We start from the raw sequence: 25,456 nt of genomic DNA, 5'->3' as shown, positions 1-25,456 counted from the left end.
AATGAGGACATGTGTCGGCCCACAGAGGTCGCGTGTGTGTGTGTGTGTGTGTGTGTGTGTGTGTGTGTGTGTCTGGTAATGAGGGGGGGGGTGCAGAGTGGGGGGGGTGCAGAGTGGGGGGTGGTCTTCACCTAGCCTGGCCTATGGAAATGATGGAAAGTAATGGTCGTTTAAGGGTTCTCCCCAACTGCCTCTTTTGTTCCCTGTAACTTAATTGCTCTCTCTCTCTCTCTCTCTCTCTCTCTCTCTCTCTCTCTCTCTCTCTCTCTCTCTCTCTCTCTCTCTCTCTCTCTCGTTAGGGAAAATGAGCCAGCCCTTCTGTGGCTATCAAGTGTCACTCCTTTAGCCCAGGTTACTGCCCATTCATTTCTGCCTCGACTCTCTCACACGGTGGCTGTTGGCTTTCAGTCCACAAACACATAAAGTCTCGCCATCTCACACTAACCCGTTCTCTCTACACGTTCTCCTTCACAAGTTACTAGCTTTCTGGTAAGATGGCGCTAGTGGCAACTTTCTGACAACTCTTCAAACCCTCTGGTAATGTGGATAGTTGCACTTCTTAAATACACCTTCCCTGGACGAACTACTTCACGTTTCAAACGTCCAGTTAACCCAGAACACTGGCGTTTGATGGATGTAGCCAGTGTGTCTGTGTTTTTTATAACCGTTTTTTTTTTCTTTCCATCCTTTGGCAGACAGTGTGTCCTCAGTGTTTACTTTGTGAAGAGTGTTTACATATCAGTGAATAGACAGAACAATGGTTAAGAATCCTTAAGTGCCTCCAACTGGTCTAGAGACGATCACCGAGTGTAAACATTCCATGGCTGGTGACGTAATCATAAGCATTCGTTATTGGATGAAGCAAGTGGGGGGGAGGGGGGGCAGGCATAAACTAAAGTGCTAGCCATTTGGCTAAAGATGTCATCCTAAGGATGTTCCATGACGTTGACGGGGCAAGCAATATTTCACTGAAATCACAGACGTTTCAGGATAGCGGTGAATCACTGAACGAGACTTAGTGACGCAGGATGCAAGTAGGTTGTTTCTGTATTATTCATCCCCGTATCTTTATCTGACCTTTAATTTTGATATCTGTTGACAGTAGAACTACACTGTTATGTTTTCTTTAGCTTATGTAGGTATGCATTCTTTAAATATGTACAAAAATATTTTTTTTCGTGATTTCTTACTGAAATTATTCTTCTTTCTTTTGTGAATGTTTTAAGACAAAGAAAACGGATGTAAACATATCACGTCGCAGAAAGCGTCAGTGGGAGGGAGTCACCAGGCCTAAGACTTGATAATATTAAGACTTATAAAGCCCTTAAACGCATGCGCAGCCTCAAGAGAGACCGTTCCACTACACTTATTCATCTACCAATGAAACTGTACAAATAGCTCGCCTCTAAGATGGCCAAACTAACCAACACCTCTCTCCCTACCTCGCTGACCTTAAAACTTCATTATGTGTTTCCTCCAAGCAAAGAAATCAACAAGCCCACTTCCTCTTAAGTGCGTTACAACCTATAACCATCACCTCGATCACCAGTTAACGGTATGAGAGCTATGAGTTTAACTGTTCGTCCACAGACAATGCAATTTCCACAACCCTATAACAGTTTTAGTACCGTCTACAGCTCACTACCTCGTCAGTGCCCGAAAGCCCATATCGCAAGCCACGACCTCTGTGAACAGTCCACTCGTTTCTCCCGTAACGACCTGTCTGATAAGAACGTCTTTCGCCGAAGCGTCCGCCCATTAGTGACGTCATCGGTATACACAATTTTGAATCCCAGGAAAGGCCGGGCGGGCTGCCGGCAGCTCCTCATAGCTCCGACTTGCCTTCTAGGAAGTATGCCAACACTGTATTCCCAGTGTTCCATATGTGTTCTGTAGTGTTTCTCTCCCTGAGATGTTTCCAGTAGACATATATCGTACATTTAGAAAATCAGATTGCGTATAAGTACTGGAAAAATACACTTGATATTATGCCGTGTATAGATTACCATGAAAATTACACCGCGCATTGATTATCATGGAAATTTAGACTGGGCACTGATGACCGTGAACACAAGACACCACAAGAGTCAAGACATCAACAGACCTTTACAAGAACAGGTCACATAAGTCCGGGAATTTACTCATGCAGGAACCGCCATAACTGAGAGGCTTCCTCCCCCCACACTCCTCCACCCTTGCCGTCAGTCAGTCGAGCCAACACCACCCTCCCTCTCCCCCACCTCCTTCACCCAGTATGTCTGCCGTCCAGACTTGTGCTGTTTTATTCACCAGCTGGAGGCGCCGAGCTCGCCTTGTTGCTGTATGACGTACAACATTTGAGAGTCTACAGGGGGGTGTGTTTATATGTATACTGACTCGTCTGACGAAGGGTTAACGTGGATGGGTCTTCAAGAGGGAAACTTGAGTGTACAAACATTAGTTATCTAGTTAATAAATAGCTAGTTATTTAGTTCACGAACAGCTAGTTATCTAATTAACGTATAGACGCATAGGCCAGTGGTCAGCGGGGTCTGGGTGCGGATTTGGCGGGTCTGGGTGTGGGTTTGGCGGGTCTGGGTGCGGGTTTGACGGATCTGGGCGCGGGTTTGGCGGGTCTGGGTGTGGGTTTGACGGGTCTGGGTGCACGATTGGCGGGTCTAGGTGTGGGTTTGACGGGTCTGGGTGCACGATTGGCGGGTCTAGGTGTGGGTTTGACGGGTATGGGTGAGGGTTTGGCGGATCTGGGTGCGGGTTTGGCGGGTCTGGGTGCGGGTGTGGCGGGTCTGGGTGCAGATGCTCAACTCGTTACCCCTCACGACCCAGCTGGTCTAACATCACAGCAACACCGGTCATCGTGGCGCTGGCTGACCTGTGGCCCCCCTAATAGCTGACCTTCCATCAAAGGATAAAGAGTGATTCAGATTATCTTTTCTTTTTAACTTTTTAGTTCCTGACACGGGCTACGGTGTCATGCCATTGACCCTCCCTCTTCTTCCAGCCTCTCTCTCTCTCTCTCTCTCTCTCTCTCTCTCTCTCTCTCTCTCTCTCTCTATCTATCTATCTATCTATCTATCTATCTTCCCCTCAGAACCTCGACAGAAGAAATCCATCTCAACCAACGTGTCGCTCCCCATCGAATCGAAGCGTCCAAGACAACGGAGAATATGGCAGCGACAACACACCGGGACGCTCCCTCCTCCCCCCCACATACAACACCGAACCTAACCCCAGAGAGAAGAGATCTGGACGATGTGTCTGTCATCGTCCCACGTCAGAAATGTTTCTCTTTGAGCCTCTCGGCCGCTGACCAGCCTAGCGAAGCGTACAGTAACGTTCTAAGAGACCAGAAGAGAAGTAATACCCCTGGGTGGGGTGGGTTAGGTATACATACAGCCTCTGAAAATCGCTCCCGAAACATCTGTAGCCCCACCAGTGTGCTGCAGTGAACACACTTGACTTCCACACTTGGTAACACAAGCCCTTCTTGCGCTTTTTGACTCATGACTCGTGTACTCATGGGGGTATTCGATGACTGTTGCTCCTCATGGAAAGTTAAGGGGAATACGTGTCACGCGTGAGAGGAGCGAGCCATAGATCAAACCTACACTAGTAGTAATGGCAGCAGCAGCAGCAGCTACTGTAATCGTGTAAAATCTTGAGGTACATTTCTCAGTAGGTGGAGAGGATGAGCATAAGTGGATAGACGAGGATACCTTCACTCTCGCCCTCAAGTTGTTGTATCACAGTAGCCAGACCCGAGCGCTCACACTCCACGAGGAAGTGGTCCACTTGGGGAAAGTGACACACGAGATGATGCATGCGCGTATCCTCAGTGTCAGAACAAAACACACACACTACATGCATCGCAGCACCTCCGAAGATCCATGCACAGTGGAGAGTGTTCCTCCGAGCTCTCTCGCCGGTGGTGACAGCGGGGAAAGAGGCCCAGTGTTCCTCCGAGCTCTCTCGCCGGTGGTGACAGCGGGGAAAGAGGCCCTCTGGTGGCAATGAGACAGTCTATACCGCACTGTGGTGAGGACTGTCTCAAGGGAGGCTGGGAGACGCTAGTTCGAGCTTTGTGAGCAAGTTCAGGTAGACGGGAGGAGGAGGAGGAGACGGGTGTGGGGACAGCCGATATAGGACGTTCAGGCGAGAAATATATCGACCAGACGGGGAGGGTTTTCTTCAGGAAATGTCAAGTGGCAGAGAGAGAGGGGCGCCAGTACATCAGGCCAGTGTCTCGTGCAGGAACACATCATCTCGTGCCGTCAGACGGTGAAATATTCGGGACAAACAGAAGACAAACGAGAAATGACATCCCTGAACTTTAAGTATAATTGAAAGCATAGATGAAGATAATTCAGTCAGGAGAGGTTAGGTTAGATTTCAAAACTATGTCCTCTTTTTTATCGTTGAGTGTGACTGACTCCCAGATAATCACTGATGTAACCAGACTTATACACTGATTAATATATATGATTATGAATAGGATTCAATACATCTGGCAGAAGACTTTTCGAATCGCATTAGAATGCGATGGGCATTTGCTCTGAATACCCTGTCTTTGCCATGAAAACCGGTACAGTATGATTATATATATATATATATATATATATATATATATATATATATATATATATATATATATATATATATTAGCAGCTATAATGTTAAACTTGAGGGTTCATCACAGATGTGACGTGTAACAAGTTACTTCTTCACTGGGAAGCGGGAGTAGAAAAGTATTGGTGATGGTCATGTCGGCTTGTCTCCTCTCCACCCAGCCCTCGCCACATCGTCTCCATGTTGAGTGACGCCTAAATACCAGCCAACTGATCAATAATATCTCCGGCCGCGGGAAGCGACGGGCGGACGTAACGCCTTCGACTGGACGACACTGGGCGACCTCCTCGCTGGCAGCCGCGGTGGCTGACCCCGGCCAAACCAACCACCTGTTCCCGGTGTGTGCCAAGCGATGCATGGTTTCTCAGGGACCTTTGAGGAGGCAGGAGGAGACGACGAAGAAGACCAGTGGTCCTCAGGAGACTGGAGCAGTGCCCCTACCTCTGCTGGACGGGAGGAAATCGGGCGGCCAGGAAATCTAATCTTTCCTCGATTGCCTTGGGGTCGTGTGAGCTTCTTGGTTGCTTGACGTCCTGGAGATGATGTGCGGCTGCTGGTATCACACACACACACACACACACACACACAACTCCTGGCCCTCTCGAGGAGCGAGTGGGCCCACGACAGATGGAGAGTCGATCATTTATCTGTTCATGAAGCAGAGCTGTGTTGCTCGTCCTCCAAACGTCCGGCCGACGGCGAGGCCTGCATAGTTCCCGACAATCGTGGGTGTTGACACTCCTCCACCTACCGCCCCTTCTCACCAGCTTGCCGCCTCACCTTACACCTCCCACCACTCCTCTCTCTCTCTCTCTCTCTCTCTCTCTCTCTCTCTCTCTCTCTCTCTCTCTCTCTCTCTCTCTCTCTCTCTCTCTCTCTTCACACGAGCTCTCTGTGTCACGCTGTCATACGCTGTACTCCTCCCTGCATGTCCAAAGTACTAATAACCCTGTGGCCACACCCTCACGTCTTCATGTCTGGAAACCTCCCTCCCTCCCTCCCACACTCCAAGTGCAAGAATCCGTCAACAGAGCGAGCTATCCCCATCATTATGTTACGACAGGCCAACTTCTGCAGCGGCTTCACACACACACACACACACACACACACACCTACACCACCAGGTGGGCTGACACAAACCCTCACTCATCAGGCCCACCGCCACACCCCTGCATCACCAATCAGGCTGTGCCACACCCTCACCAAGCCCCCCGCCTACCTACCCACACACACACACACACACACACACACACACACACACACACACACACACCTGTAAACTTACACTTTTACCCCTCATGACCTTCCTCAGGGTGCCAGCAACCTGTCTGCTGGCCTACCATCAGCCTCTTAGATATTTCAGCATTCAATCTTCTCTCTCTCTCTCTCTCTCTCTCTCTCTCTCTCTCTCTCTCTCTCTCTCTCTCTCTCTCTCTCTCTCTTCGCTAAGAATATTCACCTTTATACCTGAGATTCTGGAGTCACTCCAACACCTGGCCATCTAAACCCAGTCACTCTGTCTGTGTGTGTATGTGAGACTCGCGCCCCTCAACCACCATCGTCTTGCTGCCCGTGCTACCGTTCGCGCATCTGGTATTCCACACGACACACACACACACACGAGGACGTTGCCTCGCCACATTCTACAGTACAGTTCCTCCCTCACCCGTCATCCCCTGAGGTCATCGTCATCTCCCAATACAATAACACCTCAGCTTTCCACCACGCCTGGTCTTGTCCTTGCCTCACCTCACTCCTCTGCCGGGATCACCTGCCAAGACCTCCACCTCAACTTCACGCCCAAAGTGTACAACGCGTTCGTCCCTTCGTCCAAATTCATGCCCTACTTTCTCTATGCAGACCCACTACGCTCCCTTCACGCTCCCTCCTTCCTACCAGCTCAGTGGGGTCTTAAATGATTCCAGCGACTATTCCGTGAACTTTATCTTTTCTTTAAGTCCACAGACGAAGCATTATATACTCGCGTTTCATATAAATCTTTGAAAAACGAAAAATTTTAATGTTAGCTGAGACGGCACGGGTGATTGAGGCACTAATCAACGCCATCTCGTTAACGCTATATATTGACGCTAGCCTGAGTCAGATACCCACTTGATCGACCAACCTCCTAGGGGTGGATGAACAGCTGGGTTGATTGTGGACCGACTGCCGCAACCAGGATTCGAACCTAAGCGCTCGACCCTGAGCGTCCCGTGAATGCGTCATGGTCAGGAACGCTAAGCGTCACACCACGGCAGACTATCATGAACATTATCGTTTATATATACTGTTTGATATACCACTTTAACACAGGTTTACTCTACCTTACAGCTCTCGCCTTACCGTTAATGAACTAGTTGTCTTAAGGCCTTTATACTCATCTTCATCATCTTAAGTCTTTATACAGATGTGTAATTACAACTTGCGTGCACCATCGCTTGGCCTCATGTCTCCTACACACACACATACACACACACACACACAGCAACAACCCATCTCCTTCCACATCTCTCCAGCTACCTGGTCCACTCTGGATCCCCAAGTTCACTCCTCCTCATCACCTTCCATGCGTCTCAGTACTCAGCAACACTTTGCAAATTAATCGCCTCTGATATTCCAGTCAACCTCCGTCCATACCTGGAGTATACGAGAGAGTCTCCCCCACTCCATCTCTAACACTGGGCAAATTCTTAAAGCAGGAACCGTCTAGTGGCATCTTACTTTGTTCTCTCTCTCTTCACTTTCACCCCTTTTTTTCAACCTTTTAAAGTCCTTTTCATTAAAATTCAACCTTTTTTTTTTTTCTTTTTAGCTTCTCATCTACTGTGTTTCCTGTTCTTTAAGACCCTGTTCGCTCTTTCTTCATGGCCTTTTAACTTAATTTTTGGCTCCTCCCGACCACAACATCGCTTCATAAACTACATGTCTCTCTTTTTCATGACCAATTTCACATGCTTTATTCCACCTTGTTGTCTCCTCCTTTAATCAACACGTCTCCCTTACTGTTGCAACTCCTCTGCTGTAACTACATTCCCACGTCTAGTTCACCTCATCTTCACTCCTCACTATGGACCACACTGAGCCTGATATCAAGTCCCTCCTGACACGTACGCTTCATCTCACTGTCCCTAAAAACTCTCTCTTTCTGGCCACATCTTCGACGCTCCTCAATTCCCGCCTGCGTGACACATCCCAGACCGCACACCACACAGGCCTACCTTCCTAGTGACCCCCTCCTCACTCATTTGGTCTACAAGTACTTCGTGCCTGCCACCACAGATGCGTCCAGCGTTGTCACGAGTTAGCTGACGACAAAAGCAGGGACACTGCGATGCGAAAAAGTGTATTATGTCTACGAGCGCCGCGGTGGTAATGTGTTTCCGATACCCACGTTTTTGATGACGATGCTTCCAAACATTTGCAGTGACGTTGTCCCTCAGCGCAGACTCTTCAAGCCTCGCCCCTTGAAGCCAGCCAGACTAGTTCCTCTATAGTCTTGCAGGAGTCGGGGTGAGGACCCACCTGGGACAACCCAGAGCCAGTTGATCTACGTAGGCTCCATCAACACACTGCCTCGATCCATCCTTCACCTAGAGCCACAAGCCTCCCTTGCCTCTCCCTCCCTGACCACAACATCCAAACCTCATCTTTCTCCCATTCCATTTCTTTCACGCAAAAACCATCATTACCAGAGCAACCTTTTCCTTTAAAACACCTTCCCAAAAATTCATTCACCTCCTTCCATCACAAACATCCCTCACGTCCCATGTACTGACTTCGAAAGAACTTCGTGTCCGTCATTTTCGTTATACCAGTTCTTCACTGAGCGACAGTATCTTTCGCATTGCTCTTCGCATAAAACGACCATCATCAGCTTGCACATCTTCCCTGGTGACGCAGACCCGTCACCCCACCTGCAGCTATAGCTGAGAATAGCTAGGTAGGGTCAGCATACAGCAGCCAAGAAGACTCTGCCTCATGTCACATGATATCTAAGAGGTCTGCCTGGTCCTGGCTGCAGAGAAAATACGGCCAACAACATCAGAAATTTCAACTTCGATCAATTTTACTCTCGAGGGAAGAAGGGGGTGGGGAGAGCGGCCATTGCCTTCACACATATCAGTATAAAAAAAAAAAACTTTGTATTTAACTTCGTTTTGTAATGAATAATTTCTTTCCTCTTCTTTACACCTTGCAGTAAAATTCATCTCAAGATCAAGAGCGTTAAAATTCACACGAAAATTTAATAAACTGCTTTAAACATATAATAAACTTGTAGCCTAGCACAGCGATCATTGTCGAACTCACCCTGGCGTGTGTACTTTTATAGATATTGGACTTGCTTTTTCATTTCCAAAAGATATATAAATGATCTTAATAAAATGGTCGAGATCTCGCGAGAAAGGAAGTGTTATTATGTCGATAGATTCTTGATTGGACCTCAGGAAATTAATTCTCTTCTTAACGAGCAAATTCAAAGAATGGAATTTAAGAGAAAAAAAAATCGTTTACGAGTAAAATATGAAAAAGAAAATATTTCCTAAGAGCAAAGGTGTCCACGTATGTAATTTCGCGCTCACGAAAATAAGTTTTTATATCCTGTGTTGTGGGAAATATAAAGAAATGGACGGGGTTCACAGACGAGAGGAGACCGGATATGACAGCTGCCTCCCAAGGCATGTTGGTACATGTGGTTCCACCAGGCAGCCGCTAGGTGGCAGGTACACGTAGCATCCACGGGATAACGAGCCAAAAATTGCCTCACTGTGGTATAAACTCTGTACCAAATGCTAGCGCTGACACTCGCCAGCGCATTATAGAAAGCCAGATTAATGTAATATGATTTAGAAAGGAATAAATATGCTACAGGAGTCGGGAGAAACACAGTTTTAAGTTCATATTTATGTGAACTTCACAGTCAGATATCAACCACGAGTGGTAGCTACCGAGGTTCATTCCATGAATTAATTACCCTGAAAATCAAAAGGGATCAAGTGTAAATTAATTTACATGGACGCTCTGCCGTTAGTTGACAACTTACGGGCTAAACTTCAGCGAGGGCTGAGGGAGCACATCCGTGGAAAGAAAACGAAATTCAAATCTCACCAAGTACACTAGTAGCACCCCGACTGAACACCAAGGTTTGTGTGGGATAAATGCTCTCCCAGTGTTATCGTTCGAATATGAATTATTTGAATTTTGTAATGCATGTTATTCACGTTGTGAATCAATTTATATGTGAAATTCCGGTTTATATACTTCGTATCTTAACTCTGCCATCTTCAAAATGTTCTTGAGAGAGAGGGGAGGATTTGCGTACGAAGATACTTTACTTATACTTGAACTCTCGACTAGTTCTACTATGGTATAAAAGATATGGCTCAAAATGGCATATTTATCCCGTACACTCCAGTCTGTTGTTGTCTACGGGGTTCCTAGGCCTCTCTCTCTCTCTCTCTCTCTCTCTCTCTCTCTTCACTTTCACCCCTTTTTTTCAACCTTTTAAAGTCCTTTTCATTAAAATTCAACCTTTTTTTTTTTTTTTTTTCTTTTTAGCTTCTAATCTACTGTGTTTCCTGTTCTTTAAGACCCTGTTCGCTCTTTCTTCATGGCCTTTTAACTTAATTTTTGGCTCCTCCCGACCACAACATCGCTTCATAAACTACATGTCTCTCTTTTCTGACCAATTTTTCACAATGCTTTATTCCACCTTGTTGTCTCCTCCTTTAATCAACACGTCTCCTTACTGTTGCAATCTCTCTGCTGTAACTACATTCCCACGTCTAGTTCACCTCATCTTCACTCCTCACTATGGACCACACTGAGCCTGATATCAAGTCCCTCCTGACACGTACGCTTCATCTCACTGTCCCTAAAAACTCTCTCTTTCTGGCCACATCTTCGACGCTCTCAATTCCCGCCTGGTGACACATCCCAGACCGCACACCACACAGGCCTACCTTCCTAGTGACCCCTCCTCACTCATTTGGTCTACAAGTACTTCGTGCCTGCCACCACAGATGCTCCAGCGTTGTCACGAGTTAGCTGACGACAAAAGCAGGGACACTGCGATGCGAAAAAGGGTATTATGTCTACGAGCGCCGCGGTGGTAATGTGTTTCCGATACCCACGTTTTTGATGACGATCTCCAAAACATTGCAGTGACGTTGTCCCTCAGAGCAGACTCTTCAAGCCTTCGCCCTGAAGCCAGCCAGATACTTCCTCTATCGTCTTGGAAGGAGTCGGGTGAGGACCCACCTGGGACAACCCAGAGCCAGTTGATCTACGTAGGCTCCATCAACACATGACTCGATCCAATCCTTCACTCAGAACCACAACCTCCCTTGCCTCTCCTCCCTGACCACAACATCCAAACCTCATCTTTCCCCATTCCATTCTTTCACGCAAAAACCATCATTACCTACAGAGCAAACCTTTTCCTTTAAAAACACCTTCCCAAAAATTCATTCACCTCCTTCCATCACAAACAACCCTCACGTCCCATGTACTGACTTCGAAAGAACTTCGTGTCCGTCATTTTCGTATAATACCAGTTCTTTTCACTGAGCGACAGTATCTTTCGCATTGCTCTTCGCATAAAACGACCATCATCAGCTTGCACATCTTCCCTGGTGACGCAGACCGTCACCCACCTGCAGCTATAGCTGAGATTAGCTAGGTAGGGTCAGCAATACAGCAGCCAAGAAACTCTGCCTCATGTCACATGATATCTAAGAGGTCTGCCTGGTCCTGACTGCAGAGAAAATACGGCCAACAACATCAGAAATTTCAACTTCGATCAATTTTATACTCTCGAGGGAAGAAGGGGGTGGGGAGAGCGGCCATTGCCTTCACACATATCAGTATAAAAAAAAAAAACTTGTATTTAACTTCGTTTTGTAATGAATAATTTCTTTCCTCTTCTTACACCTTGCAGTAAAATTCATCTCAAGATCAAGAGCGTTAAAATTCACACGAAAATTTAATAAACTGCTTTAAACATATAATAAACTTGTAGCCTAGCACAGCGATCATTGTCGAACTCACCCTGGCGTTGTATCTTTATAGATATTGGACTTGCTTTTTCATTTCCAAAAGATATAAAAATGATCTTAATAAAAAGGTCGAGATCTCGCGAGAAAGGAAGTGTTATTATGTCGATAGATTCTTGATTGGACCTCAGGAAAATTAATTCTCTTCTTAACGAGCAAATTCAAAGAATGGAATTTAAGAGAAAAAAAAATCGTTTACGAGTAAAATATGAAAAAGAAAATATTTCCTAAGAGCAAAGTGTCCACGTATGTAATTTCGCACTCACGAAAATAAGTTTTTATATCCTGTGTTTGGGAAATATAAAGAAATGGACGGGGTTCACAAGACGAGAGGAGACCGGATATGACAGCTGCCTCCCAAGGCATGTTGGTACATGTGGTTCCACCAGGCAAGCCGCTAGGTGGCAGTACACTAGCACCACGGGATAACGAGCCAAAAATTGCCTCACTGTGGTATAAACTCTGTACAATGCTAGCGCTGACACTCGCCAGCGCATTATAGAAAGCAGATTAATGTAATATGATTTAGAAAGGAATAAATATGCTACAGATCGGGAGAAACACAGTTTTTAAGTTCATATTTATGTGAACTTCACAGTCAGATATCAACCACGAGTGATTTAGTACCGAGGTTATTCCATGGTTTAATTACCTGAAAATCAAAAGGGATCAAGTGTAAATTAATTTACATGGACGCTCTGCCGTTAGTTGACAACTTACGGGCTAAACTTCAGCGAGGGCTGAGGGAGCACATCCGTGGAATGAAAACGAAATTCAAATCTCACCAAGTACACTCGTAGCAACCGCCGACTGAACACCAAGGTTTGTGTGGGGAAAATGCTCTCCCAGTGTTATCGTTCGAATATGAATTATTTGAATTTTGTAATGCACGTTATTCACGTTGTGAATCAATTTATATGTGGAATTCCGGTTTATATACTTCGTATCTTAACTCTGCCATCTTCAAAATGTTCTTGAGAGAGAGGGGAGGATTTGCGTACGAAGATATTTTACTTATACTTGAACTCTCGACTAGTCTACTATGGTATAAAAGATATGGCTCAAAATGGCATATTTATCCCGTACACTCCAGTCTGTTGTTGTCTACGGGGTTCCTAGGCCTCTCTCTCTCTCTCCTCTCTCTCTCTCTCCTCTCTCTCTCTCTCATCTCTCTCTCTCTCTCTTCACTTTCACCCCTTTTTTTCAACCTTTTAAAGTCCTTTTCATTAAAATTCAACCTTTTTTTTTTTTTTTTTTTTTTCTTTTTAGCTTCTAATCTACTGTGTTTCCTGTTCTTTAAGACCCTGTTCGCTCTTTCTTCATGGCCTTTTAACTTAATTTTTGGCTCCTCCCGACCACAACATCGCTTCATAAACTACATGTCTCTCTTTTTCATGCCCAATTTCACATTGCTTTATTCCACCTTGTTGTCTCCTCCTTTAATCAACACGTCTCCTTACTGTTGCAATCTCTCTGCTGTAACTACATTCCCACGTCTAGTTCACCTCATCTTCACTCCTCACTATGGACCACACTGAGCCTGATATCAAGTCCCTCCTGACACGTACGCTTCATCTCACTGTCCTAAAAACTCTCTCTTTCTGGCCACATCTTCGACGCTCTCAATTCCCGCCTGGTGACACATCCCAGACCGCACACCACACCCCTCAAAAGGCCCTGGCTGTCTGCTGGTAACCTCCCCTGTTCCTGGAGTCTACATGCCTCCCAGTGCATTAACTTGGAACACCTTTATTTCTACCCTGTTGTTCCTATCCAGGATGAGAGAGGATGGATGCTGTATGATCCTTCCCGAGCACTATGGTCCCCAGCTCCCAACAGCTGCCATTGTTGGCACTCGTGTTGGCTCCGGCTGCCAACACGTACAGAAAAGCCTTGCATATAAACAACGAAATATTACTTGAGAATGTTATTCTTGAGAAGAGTAAATACTAACTTTATTATCATCCCGTTATTGATAATGTCAGGCCTTTTAAAACCTCTTTCAGCTGACCCATAACACCACGCTTAAAAAAATGTCCATCAGCTGACCCACATGACCAAGTTTTAAAAACGCCCATCAGCTGATGATCCCTGAGACCAAGCTTAAAAAAACGCCCTCAGCTGACCCACAAGACTAAGCTTAAAAACGCCCATAACATAACTTTGTCAAGCTGTCTGTCAGCTGTTGGATTATTCAAAGCTCTAAAAACGCACCATTATACAAAGCTCTGGAGAAACGTTTCATTATACACACAAGGCTCTAAAGAAAAAAAAGTCTTAGTCAGCTGTTCCATTAGAGAAAGCTTTTTAAAACGTTCGTTCTGTGACACACACACACACACACACACACACACACACACACACACACACACACACTGCAAATAACGTGAGCAGTTATAAACACTGAACACTGATGAATAATGAATAACCCAGTCACTCCGTGTATAACCCGGCCTCTGATGACGCACCTCACCTTCCATTCCAGCCACGCCAATTCCCTTCCAGGAAGTCATCAACCGACCCAGACACTTCTACCCGCACTGAGGTAGTATACACACCAGAACTTGGAAGGCCCTTCCGGCGGAGCGAGCCCGCGCAGCGTAGGGCACTACCATCTCAAAACACGTCCTTCGTCTTAGGACGGAGGAGACATAGCGAAGACGGGAGACACCAGGACAAATGACAGTGAGGCAAAGAGAGATAGAGACACAGCTGAATGACGGAGATCAGACAGCCTGTGTGACACACGTCCTTCGTCTTAGGACGGAGGAGACATAGCGAAGACGGGAGACACCAGGACAAATGACAGTGTGGCAAAGAGAGAGAGAGACACATATGAATGACGGAGATCAGACAGCCTGTGTGACACAGATATTTACGTTCGAGAGAAATGATTCCTCATTTTTGAGTGTCTGGCATCATACGGATCTTTGCATTCATGACCTTGGCATCGCGTGACGATGGTGGTTAAGTGGAGCTCACAAATGACGTGGTGAACGGTCGTTTGAGAGGTCTTGATCGACGGGGTTTGCTGATGACGCCAGAGGTGTCGACAGGTGAGCGATGCCGCCAGTGTGAGTCCCAGGGGTCGACGGCTGGGGTTATAGTCGACGTCAGGACGCTGGGTCGATGTGCCCGTCAGTGGTCGACTTGGATAGTGGAGTTCCTGTGAGGTCTGTGGTGGACGTGAGGTCTGTGGTAGACGTGGGGTCTGTGGTGGACGTGAGGTCTGTGGTAGACGTGGGGTCTGTGGTGGACGTGAGGTCTGTGGTGGATGTGGAGTCTGTGGTGGACGTGGGGTCTGTGGTGGACGTGGGGTCTGTGGTAGACGTGGGGTCTGTGGTAGACGTGGGGTCTGTGGTGGACATGAGGTCTGTGGTGGACTATGGTTCACATGGCACCTCCGAAAGTACACCTAAGCTTAATATAGTCAACAAAATCCTTCCTCTTCTAGCCTGGTCTACTCTGTCCTGGCCTTGTGTGGCCTGGTCTACCCTGGTCTGGCCTTGTGTGACCTGGTCTACTCTGGTCTGGCCTTGTGTGGCCTGGTCTACCCTGGTCTGGCCTTGTGTGGCCTGGTCTACTCTGGTCTGGCCTTGTGTGGCCTGGTCTACCCTGATATGGCCTTGTGTGACCTGGTCTACTCTGTCCTGGCCTTGTGTGGCCTGGTCTACTCTGGTCTGGCCTTGTGTGGCCTGGTCTACCCTGGTATGGCCTTGTGTGGCCTGGTCTACTCTGGTCTGGCCTTGTGTGGCCTGGCCTACCCTGGTCTGGCCTTGTGTGGCCTGGTCTACCCTGGTCTGGCCTTGTGTGACCTGGTCTACTCTGGTCTGGCCTTGTGTGGCCTGGTCTACTCTGGTCTGGCCTTGTGTGGCCTGGTCTACTCTGTTCTGGCCTTGTGTGGCCTGGTCTACCCTGGTCTGGCCTTGTGTGGCCTGGTCTACTCTGGTCTGGCCTTGTGTGGCCTGGTCTACTCTGGTCTGGCCTTGTGTGGCCTGGTCTACCCTGGTCTGGCCTTGTGTGACCTGGTCTACTCTGTTCTGGCCTTGTGTGGCCTGGTCTACCCTGGTCTGGCCTTGTGTGGCCTGGTCTACCCTGGTCTGGCCTTGTGTGGCCTGGTCTACTCAGGTCTGGCCTTGTGTGGCCTGGTCTACCCTGGTATGGCCTTTGTGTGACCTGGTCTACCCTGGTATGGCCTTGTGTGGCCTGGTCTACCCTGGTATGGCCTTGTGTGGCCTGGTCTACTCTGGTCTGGCCTTGTGTGACCTGGTCTACCCTGGTCTGGCCTTGTGTGACCTGGTCTACCCTGGTATGGCCTTGTGTGGCCTGGTCTACTCTGGTCTGGTAGACAGATGTTGGAGTCCATCAGTCAGAGGAGCTTTCGGCCCTTCCCAACGATTCATGGGAAGCACCATCACAGGGGGGGGATGGGTCGTTAGCGTTACCAGTGGACCAATTGGACCCATTCATTCTCGAGTTGTGAGAGGGAAGCCACTCGACCCCTCTTGACTCCCGGCTCGAACGACCATTACCCTCATCGCTAATCGTTACGTCCGGAGGGCTGTCACAGCCCACGTCACCCGCCGGTAACATCTGGTAACACCGAGCAAGCAGAGCCTTTGACCAATCTCCGTTGTGACACAAGTCACGCGTCTGTAACGTTAATGGAAAGTGCGATCGAAATGTTCTGGCTGGAGGAAAAAGGAACGAAGCATACAAGAAAGTATATCATTATAATGCTATGTTACTATGTGATATAGAAAGGTTACAGAACCTGCCGTACTATAATTCTATGTTACTATGTGATATAGAAAGGTTACAGAACCTGCCGTGCTATAATTCTATGTTACTATGTGATATAGAAAGGTTACAGAACCTGCCGTGCTATAATTCTATGTGACTATGTGATATAGAAAGGTTACAGAACCTGCCGTGCTATAATTCTATGTTACTATGTGATATAGAAAGGTTACAGAACCTGCCGTGCTATAATTCTATGTGACTATGTGATATAGAAAGGTTACAGAACCTGCCGTGCTATAACAGGTGGAGAAGAAAGGTAGACACATTATGTAATATGGGATTTCATCACCATTATGACCAGGTGGAGGGGGGTTACAGTCGATCAGTATGACTTTATGTAATATGGTGTGTGATGTACAGGTGGTAGATGATGTGTGTTCTACCTGCTGGTACCCCACACACACACACACACACACAAACACACACACACACACACACACACGCACGCACACACACACAAACACACACACACCCACAGCAGCAGGAGCAGGACTGGTCGCCAGCCAGTGTCACACCGCACCACACTCGTCGTCTACCACACACTTCCAATAATTCAATCTACCACTCCTCCCACACCGGTCATCTACCCCATGCCTCCCACCTGGTCTTATGCTCCACCCCTACGCAAGGATTCTACTCTACTCCCACCACCCCCACACACACCAGTATAATACCCCACCCCCACAGCAGAGCCTGACACCAGACCGTCCCTCCCCTTCCCGAGCCTACGGTGCCAGGCAGCAGAACATGTCGAGGTCGACCTCAGCAGCGGTGCGTCCTTGGCCATGGTTACCCCCTCAGGAAAGAACCTCCCAGCCTCTGGTTACAGTCCCGTGCCTCTAGCCTGCCTTGATGCCACGTACCCTCACCATCACCTTATAACTAAAACCACTACCCTCCCTGTCGGTGGTCACCACTACCCTCCCTGTCGGTGGTCACCACTACCCTCCCCGCTGATGGTCACCACTACCCTCCCTGTCGGTGGTCACCACTACCCTCCCCGCTGGTGGTCACCACTACCCTCCCGGTCGGTGGTCACCACTACCCTCCCCGCTGATGGTCACCACTACCCTCCCCTGCCGGTGGTCACCACTACCCTCCCTGTCGGTCGTCACCACTACCCTCCCCGCTGATGGTCACCACTACCCTCCCTGTCGGTGGTCACCACTACCCTCCCCGCTGGTGGTCACCACTACCCTCCCTGTCGGTGGTCACCACTACCCTCCCCGCTGATGGTCACCACTACCCTCCCCTGCCGGTGGTCACCACTACCCTCCCTGTCGGTGGTCACCACTACCCTCCCCGCTGATGGTCACCACTACCCTCCCTGTCGGTGGTTACCACTACCCTCCCTGTCGGTGGTCACCACTACCCTCCCTGTCGGTGGTCACCACTACCCTCCCCGCTGATGGTCACCACTACCCTCCCCTGCCGGTGGTCACCACTACCCTCCCTGTCGGTGGTCACCACTACCCTCCCCGCCGGTGGTCACCACTACCCTGCCCTGCCGGTGGTCACCACTACACTCCCTGTCGGTGGTCACCACTACCCTCCCTGTCGGTGGTCACCACTACCCTGCCCTGCCGGTGGTCACCACTACCCTGCCCTGCCGGTGGTCACCACTACCCTCCCTGTCGGTGGTCACCACTACCCTCCCTGTCGGTGGTCACCACTACCCTGCCCTGCCGGTGGTCACCACTACACTCCCTGTCGGTGGTTACCACTACCCTCCCTGTCGGTGGTCACCACTACCCTCCCTGTCGGTGGTCACCACTACCCTGCCCTGCCGGTGGTCACCACTACCCTCCCTGTCGGTGGTCACCACTACCCTCCCTGTCGGTGGTCACCACTACCCTCCCCCGCCGGTGGTTACCACTACCCTTCCCTGTCGGTGGTCACCACTACCCTGCCCTGCAGGTGGTGACCACTACCCTGCCCTGCCGGTGGTCACCACTACCCTCCCCGTAGATGGTCACCATTACCCTCCCCTGCCGGTGGTCACCACTACCCTCCCCTGCCGGTGGTCACCACTACCCTGTTTCCTGTGCATGCCACAGGTGCCGCCGCCCTGGGCGTGGTGAAGCAGCTGGCGGCAGATGGCGCTGGACAAGGGGGAAAGGGAAGGGGGTGGAGTGGAGGGGAGGCGGCACTCACGCCTCAAGTGCCACTTCCTCCAAGGTGGCCAAGCTTACTCCCCTGCAAGACGTCACCACCACCGCCACTACCCACCACCGCCACTACCCACCGCCAACCATCACCGCCACTACCCACCAACGCCACTACCCACCACCGCCTCTACCCACCCCGCCATTACCCGTCACCACCACCACCACTACCCATCACCGCCACTACCCACCACCGCCTCTACCCACCACCGCCACTACCCATCACCACCACCACCCATCACCACCACCACCACCACTACCCACCACCACCACTACCCACCACCGCCACTACCCATCACCACCACCACCACCACCACCACTACCCATCACCGCCACAACCCACCACTAACCACCCACCACCCGCCACTACCCACCATCTCTACTATCCACCTTGTGACCACCCACTTCATTACTTTTATTTTCACTGCCATCTTAATCTCATTTTCACCATCATCACTTTCCTTATATCAGAATATCATCACTAAATGTGGAAAAGAAGATCCTCTCATCTAAGCTCACTAGAGTCTTTCCACACACTAGAGCACAGACGAGAGGAATATTGTCTTTACTTCACACTTGAACCCTAGACATTATGGCTCCCTAACCGCCGACGCCCAATATTATTACTTGCCTTGTGTCATGGCAGACGTGGGGGGTGGATCATAACCATTATAAATCAATGCCATTGATAGAGGAAAGGTGCGACCTTAATCAAGGCGGTTTCATGATATGGCCATGATGAGGGGCATTTAAAATTACCCATCACGGCAACTTAGTATTTCTTTTCATTCTTATTTGCCATTTCCCGCGTTAGCGAGGTAGCGCCAAGAACAGACGACACTAGGTCTTATAAGGAAAATCCTCACTTGCACCCCCCACACCCCCTTCTCAGTTCCTTCATTTGGAAAAGTAAAACAGGAGGGGAGGATTTCCAGCCCCCCGCAACCACCCCTTTTAGTCGCCTCTTATATATATATATATATATATATATATATATATATATATATATATATATATATATGATTCCCTTTATGAGACTCGTGCAGCTCCCCTCACAGAAGCAGGGCAAGTTTGGCTACTTTGCAGCCGCCTCTTCAGCGGTGGTTTCTCGCTCGCGGTGGCATTACATGCAAGCGCACTTCATGAATACAATACCCATCAGCTTACCTCATTCAGCTTCAGAGAATACCCTTATAGGCGCCCACGGAAGGAAGCAATACATTGCAAAAAACTATGCCAAAGTCATGCACAACACATGGAAATTAATGACAATATTATTTTTTTCATGGCCATGTAGCAAGTCCAGCTAGACTCGCCATTACACCAATGGGCACATCAAATTCCTCGTCATCCAATTTTCGCAGTTTCTCTTCCTGGTATTTTTTATATAAGTTTTGATGTACAAATATCCGGCAATTTCACTTCATTATAGATAATAATAATCAGACTATTCGATTCTCCATGACGTGTACGGAGAATATTCTCGTAACCCCAGCATCGCTTGGGTCTAACCTGAGCAATAATATCAAGACACGAAGGTTGTCAACATAGGAGACGACTGTGTCTTCAGTGCGGGCTGGGGGAGAGGAAAGGTCGAGTTGTGCGTGCCAGTGTGTCTGGTTGACGCCAGCCGTGGATACGGGATTTGATTTCGAGTGGCAAAAAGCGGCGGTGTATTTATACAGCACATACACACTCGGGCCCCATCCTGTGGGCGGGCACCGCCAGAGAGGATATTAGGGAGAGCGCGAGAGATTGGACAACTGGGTCAAAATGGTGGGAATGATTATATTGTGAACTGCTGATGGAGGAGAAAGCTAAGATGGCTCCTCAAGTACTTCGCTCAGAGTTGGGTTATTACCCAAGTATTTCGACCGAAGTTAGGATATACTTCCCAAGCATCCCGACCGAAGTTAGGATACTTCCCAAGCATCCCAACCGAAGTTAGAATGTTACTCAAGTAACGCGACCAAAGTTAGGATGCTTCCCAAGTATCTCGACCGAAGCTGGGGAGACTTCCCAATTATGTCGACCAGAGTCAAGATACTTCTCAAATATTTCGAGTAGATTTAGAATAAGTCTTAAGTATCTTTACTAAAGTTAGAGGATATTGCTCAAGTGTATGGGAGCAGAGAATGAATACTTCGCAAGTATCAGAAGGCAAAGCCTGGATACTTCTATGCTGGTCAAAACATAACGGATGGAAGCGTCAAAACACCTATTGTTATGTGTGGCAGGAACTGCCCCTATATTCAGTGGTCTTGAGGCCCAGACGACGCCCTGTATACTCCGTTCACATCCTCCCGGTTCCTGACACGTTTACTTTCATACGACTCTCCTCATTTGCGCCACATATATATATATATAATCTACTTACGTTTCGATCCGTCTCTTTTCGTTGCCGATTCGTTAAACGCGTAATATAACGAGGATTATTGTTGCTGTTCTTGCGAGGAATAACGTTTTTCGCATTGGGCTATTGCGAAAGCCTTTGATGTTACTATTCTCTACACCAAGTATATGAATCCTTACTTCAGTTTTGCTGAAAAAGAAGGTATAAAAAAAGTACATCTTTAGCATAAGATATACAGGACGAATGAGAGATGAATAATCAAACTGTGAATGTGGATTGCACGCAGTTTAAAAGTCGTATGAATGCGGAGAAGGTTCAAGAGATGGGGAAGCCTCCACGAGTGTTACAATTATATATATATATATATTACAAATATATATATATATATATATATATATATATATATATATATATATATAATTTGTCGCTGTCTCCCGCGTTAGCGAGGTAGCGCAAACAGACGAAAGAATGGCCCAACCCACCCACATACACATGTATATATATACACGTCCACACACGCATATATATATATATATATATATATATATATATATATATATATATATATATATATATATATATTATCGCTATTTCTCGTCTTAGTGAGGTTGCGCCATGAATAGACGAAGAAAGGCCACATCTGCTTACATCCATTCGCTCGCTGTCATGTGTAATGGACCAAAACTACATCTCCCTATTTACAACCAGACCCACGAACCTTTCCATGGTTTAACCCAGACGCTTCACATGCCCCGGTTCAGTCCACTAACACCACGCGACCCCAGTATACCACATCGTTCCAATTCACTCTATCCCGTGTACGCCTTTTATCTTCCTGCATAATCGTGTGTGAGAGGAGAAAGTGAAGAGTAAATGTGAATGAAAGCATGGTCAATAGGTTTAGCAGGGTTGTGGTGCGAGTCTAAATGGAGAAATATTGGAAAAAGTGAATTGTTTTAGATACCTGGGAGTGGACATGGCAGGGAATGGAGCCACGGAAGTGGAAGAGAGTTCATATGGTGGGGGAAAGGGCAAAGGTTCTGGGAGCGCTGAAGAAAAGTGTGGAAAGAGAGAACGTTATCTGGGAGGGAGGGATACGTGAACTTCGGAGTAAGAAGTTTCTGACGAGACTGTATTACTAATGATACAGCCTGGCCAATGGTGACTTCACGTGGGGTGTAAGCTCAAACATACGGATTCCCGTTCCTCTCTCTCTCTCTCTCTCTCTCTCTCTCTCTCTCTCTCTCTCTCTCTCTCTCTCTCTACCGAGGATGAATCATGGTCGGGGATAATACCGTACGCCGCAGAATCCGGGGGTTGCATGCACGGCGAAGTGTAGAACCACCACGATCGGTGGCTAGCGCCACCAGCGCCAAAATCATGGTTGGGGAACCTATATATATATATATATATATATATATATATATATATATATATATATATACTGTGCGCCGCAGAATCACAGTTGGGGTTAACACCGCGAACTGTAGAATCACGGATGGAGCTGTAACTGACCGCGGTAGAATTACGGTCGGGGGCGAGCGGCGCCGGGGGGGAGGGTGTTAGACTCAAGGTCGTATACGCTACGACCGCGATACGAAGAACCACTGTCGGTGGCTGGTGCCGCCGGAGACCAACACCGCTTGCGACGGAGTCGTATAGATGAGGGCTTCTACCGCGCGCAAGCCAGTTCCACCCGCGGGACGCATCAGTGGCTGCGCGCGCTACACAACTGGGGACGCAGCCTAGCCACACAACCACGGACGCAGCCTAGCCACTAGGTCCCCAGCCCAGGCTCTTCCTGACCATCATTACGAGCAATCTGCTACGTCCATCTCTCTCACTAACGCCAGATGAGGAAAGAATGAAGCAACCCTCCTAACCCTTTTGACCAGGGGTTTAGTAACACCATCCTGGGAAGGTCCTCCACACTGAGAGAGAGAGAGAGAGAGAGAGAGAGAGAGAGAGAGAGAGAGAGAGAGAGAGAGAGTCATCTTATGGGACCCCAAAGAGTATATGCGAGAGCTAGAAATGAAATACTTCCATCTGTTGCCCAGAAAAATGGAATTATTTAGGACACCTCTAACCTAGCTTAGCCCAGCGGGTTCCACAATCTATATACTGTACCTCATTTCAAGGAGTAAACAGTAGAAATCATAATATATGCTCTGATTCTAACCTGGCTAAAAAAAAAAAAAAAAGGCTCTAAGTAGTTCAGGTTAATGATACACGATCTATTTTCAAATTATAATTCACGACTGTGCCCCACGCTAATGAAAGACGATGGATATAAATATTACCAGGGTGCATAGCTGAGATGACATTTTAATATGTGCAATAATAATAGGCTTGCGCCTATCATGACCTACATGATCCATGACGCTACTACCTTAGCTGCCTGGCGGCGAACCAAGGTTTACGGACACAGGTTGTAGGCCACCGTCACGGCATAATATGGGGCAGTGGCTAAGATGTGAAAATTAATTTCAATCTTTGCTACTCGAGTGTGCAACATAGCTGGCAGCCTCGCTGGTGTGGTTCGTGTTAACGAGAGTTTATACAGTACTTTCGTTTGTACCACAGGTCCTTTATCTTAACGACGAATGAGACATATGATTTAATCTCCTTTTCGTTCACCTGTAAGGTCTCCTTAAGTAAACCCTCGGATACAAGGAGAATCAGTACTCCTATACTCATTAAATGAATGACTCTACCTTTTCATGCAACACTCACTGCTTTACTTCCTGTTCGTATTTCATGGGCAAAATTTTCATTTCAAGATGAGAGGTTTAAAGTTCAGACCACTACATTCATTCAAGTTCACGATCCGAGCTACGAGTCTCTACCTAACCTCGGGCTTTGAGGAGAGTAGCGGGCAAAATTTCCACGTTGGACTTCGATGACCAGGCTGGGAAGGGAACTGGGGGGCGGCTGGCACGTTGCCGTGTATGATGGAGGAGGCACAGGTGCGCCGGATTAAGATGGGTGGCATTAAGGTGTTCAGGTTGGTGAACCTGAGGTAAGTATTTCATCACGTGCAGACGTGAGACCTTGTTGTGTTAGCCGCCCGTCTGCACGCTCTGTGCAGTCGCTACGCTACGTCTGCTGGGTAGGGTTTGTCTGACTGTGGCGTCTTGTCACCCCCTATTTGTGGCGTGTGTGTCTCCTCAACGCGTCAGTCTTGAAAATGTTTATGTTAGGGTATGTCGATTGTCCATCTAACCTTGTGTTCTCTTTGTGGCCATGTCGTTCACATGTCTGACTGTGGCATTTGTCTTCCTCTTTTTCTGTCTAGTCCGTCTGTTCGATCGGCTGGGCAGCAGATGAATGTATGTATATATATCTAAGACATTTAATATTCATGTGTCAGCCGTCTGCCCCGGCAGAGTGAGGTAGCATCTGTGAATGCGCATGACATGCATGGACGTTGTTATTGCGCCCGTTTATATACTGTGCACGTGTGGTCTTCCTGGAGACTATAATTCACGGGTTCTCCCTATCCTATTTTACCAACAAAATCTAAATTTTCATAAAGCGGAGGTTGCAGAATCCAGAAAACAGAGCACATATCACTTACCGTAACAGCAGACGATGATTAACACCGTTAAAAACATCTTGGTGGCCACACAAGGTTTCCCTCTTGTATGTTAAAGACAGACCTCTTTTTTTTCTCACAGTAAAGACCTTATTTGTACACTTCAGTCTGCCGTCTCTGTACCCGTTAATATCTGTTGTGTCTTTATGTTCATCGCTTCCGAGAAACTTTGGTCTACACACAAGCAACACTCAGAACAAACCACAATAACAAAAGTTACATTGACTTTTTAAGATTTACTTATGATCTAGGTAATGAAAACTTGAGAGTTCCGGCGAAAGGCCTTCTCGCACAGGGGCATGAACCACGCGTCAGTGTGGGCGAAGTTCGTCGAGTGCGTTGCCAACCTTCCCCACCCGACGCTGGCTCACTACTGGCTTCCCCCTCCGTCCTTAACGCCTATTAACGCGATGGTCGCTAACTTGCTAACAGAACAGTGTTGTTGCCCGTCGCGCGATTACTGTTTTCACATATTCTTTCCCTCATGCATACTCCTCGCATGACTATTTTTCAGTTGTACTGTTGTTCATTGCCTTGTCGTCGGATACCTGGGTTAGCAAAGGTAAGCAAGTTGCTCGTACGGAGACGCGCTTGTTAATCAATAACAAACAATGCAGTTGACCATGACGGGAGTTTTTTCGTGTTGCCGTGGCGTGACTACAGGTTTTATGCGTGTACAACTCACGCGTATATGGTTGTTAGGACTGGAGTGACACGGTCGGGTCAATAAGAATGATTTTGCTGCTTCTTCACTCCCTGCTTCAAGTTGTGAGTGTCTGCCTACCATACATCCACACCTGATAGGCTATGTGTCCATCACATCCCGCGCGCTCGCTGATTCCATGCACTCTTGCACGCACACATC

At 47.9% G+C, this 25,456-nt stretch overlaps 2 protein-coding genes across 9 annotated transcripts in view; one reads left to right on the top strand and one right to left on the bottom strand.

Moving 5' to 3' along the window:
- The window catches only part of LOC139765486 (protein amalgam-like), a 164,810-nt gene extending 139,833 nt beyond the window's left edge, over nucleotides 1–24,977 (bottom strand). For all 7 annotated transcript variants that reach the window (XM_071692915.1, XM_071692936.1, XM_071692955.1 and 4 more), the window contains exon 1: nucleotides 24,574–24,977. In XM_071692915.1, the coding sequence (XP_071549016.1) occupies nucleotides 24,574–24,610 (37 nt within the window). In that variant the 5' untranslated portion in view covers nucleotides 24,611–24,977. The remainder of the gene's footprint in view (nucleotides 1–24,573) is intronic.
- Nucleotides 1–25,456, top strand: part of LOC139765509 (beta-1,3-galactosyltransferase 4-like) — a 140,817-nt gene that overhangs the window by 81,480 nt on the left and 33,881 nt on the right. Inside the window, exon 1 of one of the 2 annotated variants that reach the window (XM_071693015.1) lies at nucleotides 420–1,034. The exons of the other annotated variant lie outside the window; for it this stretch is intronic. The gene's annotated coding sequence lies outside the window, so the exon portion shown is untranslated. Of the gene's footprint in view, nucleotides 1–419; nucleotides 1,035–25,456 lie in introns of those variants that run through there. 2 annotated transcript variants of the gene reach the window in all.

Source organism: Panulirus ornatus, chromosome 4 (assembly GCF_036320965.1).
Source record: "Panulirus ornatus isolate Po-2019 chromosome 4, ASM3632096v1, whole genome shotgun sequence".
Classification (NCBI taxonomy): Eukaryota; Metazoa; Arthropoda; class Malacostraca; order Decapoda; family Palinuridae; genus Panulirus; species Panulirus ornatus.
The sequence above is the reverse complement of the archived record's forward strand: the minus strand, read 5'-3'. Positions and strand labels throughout refer to the sequence as shown.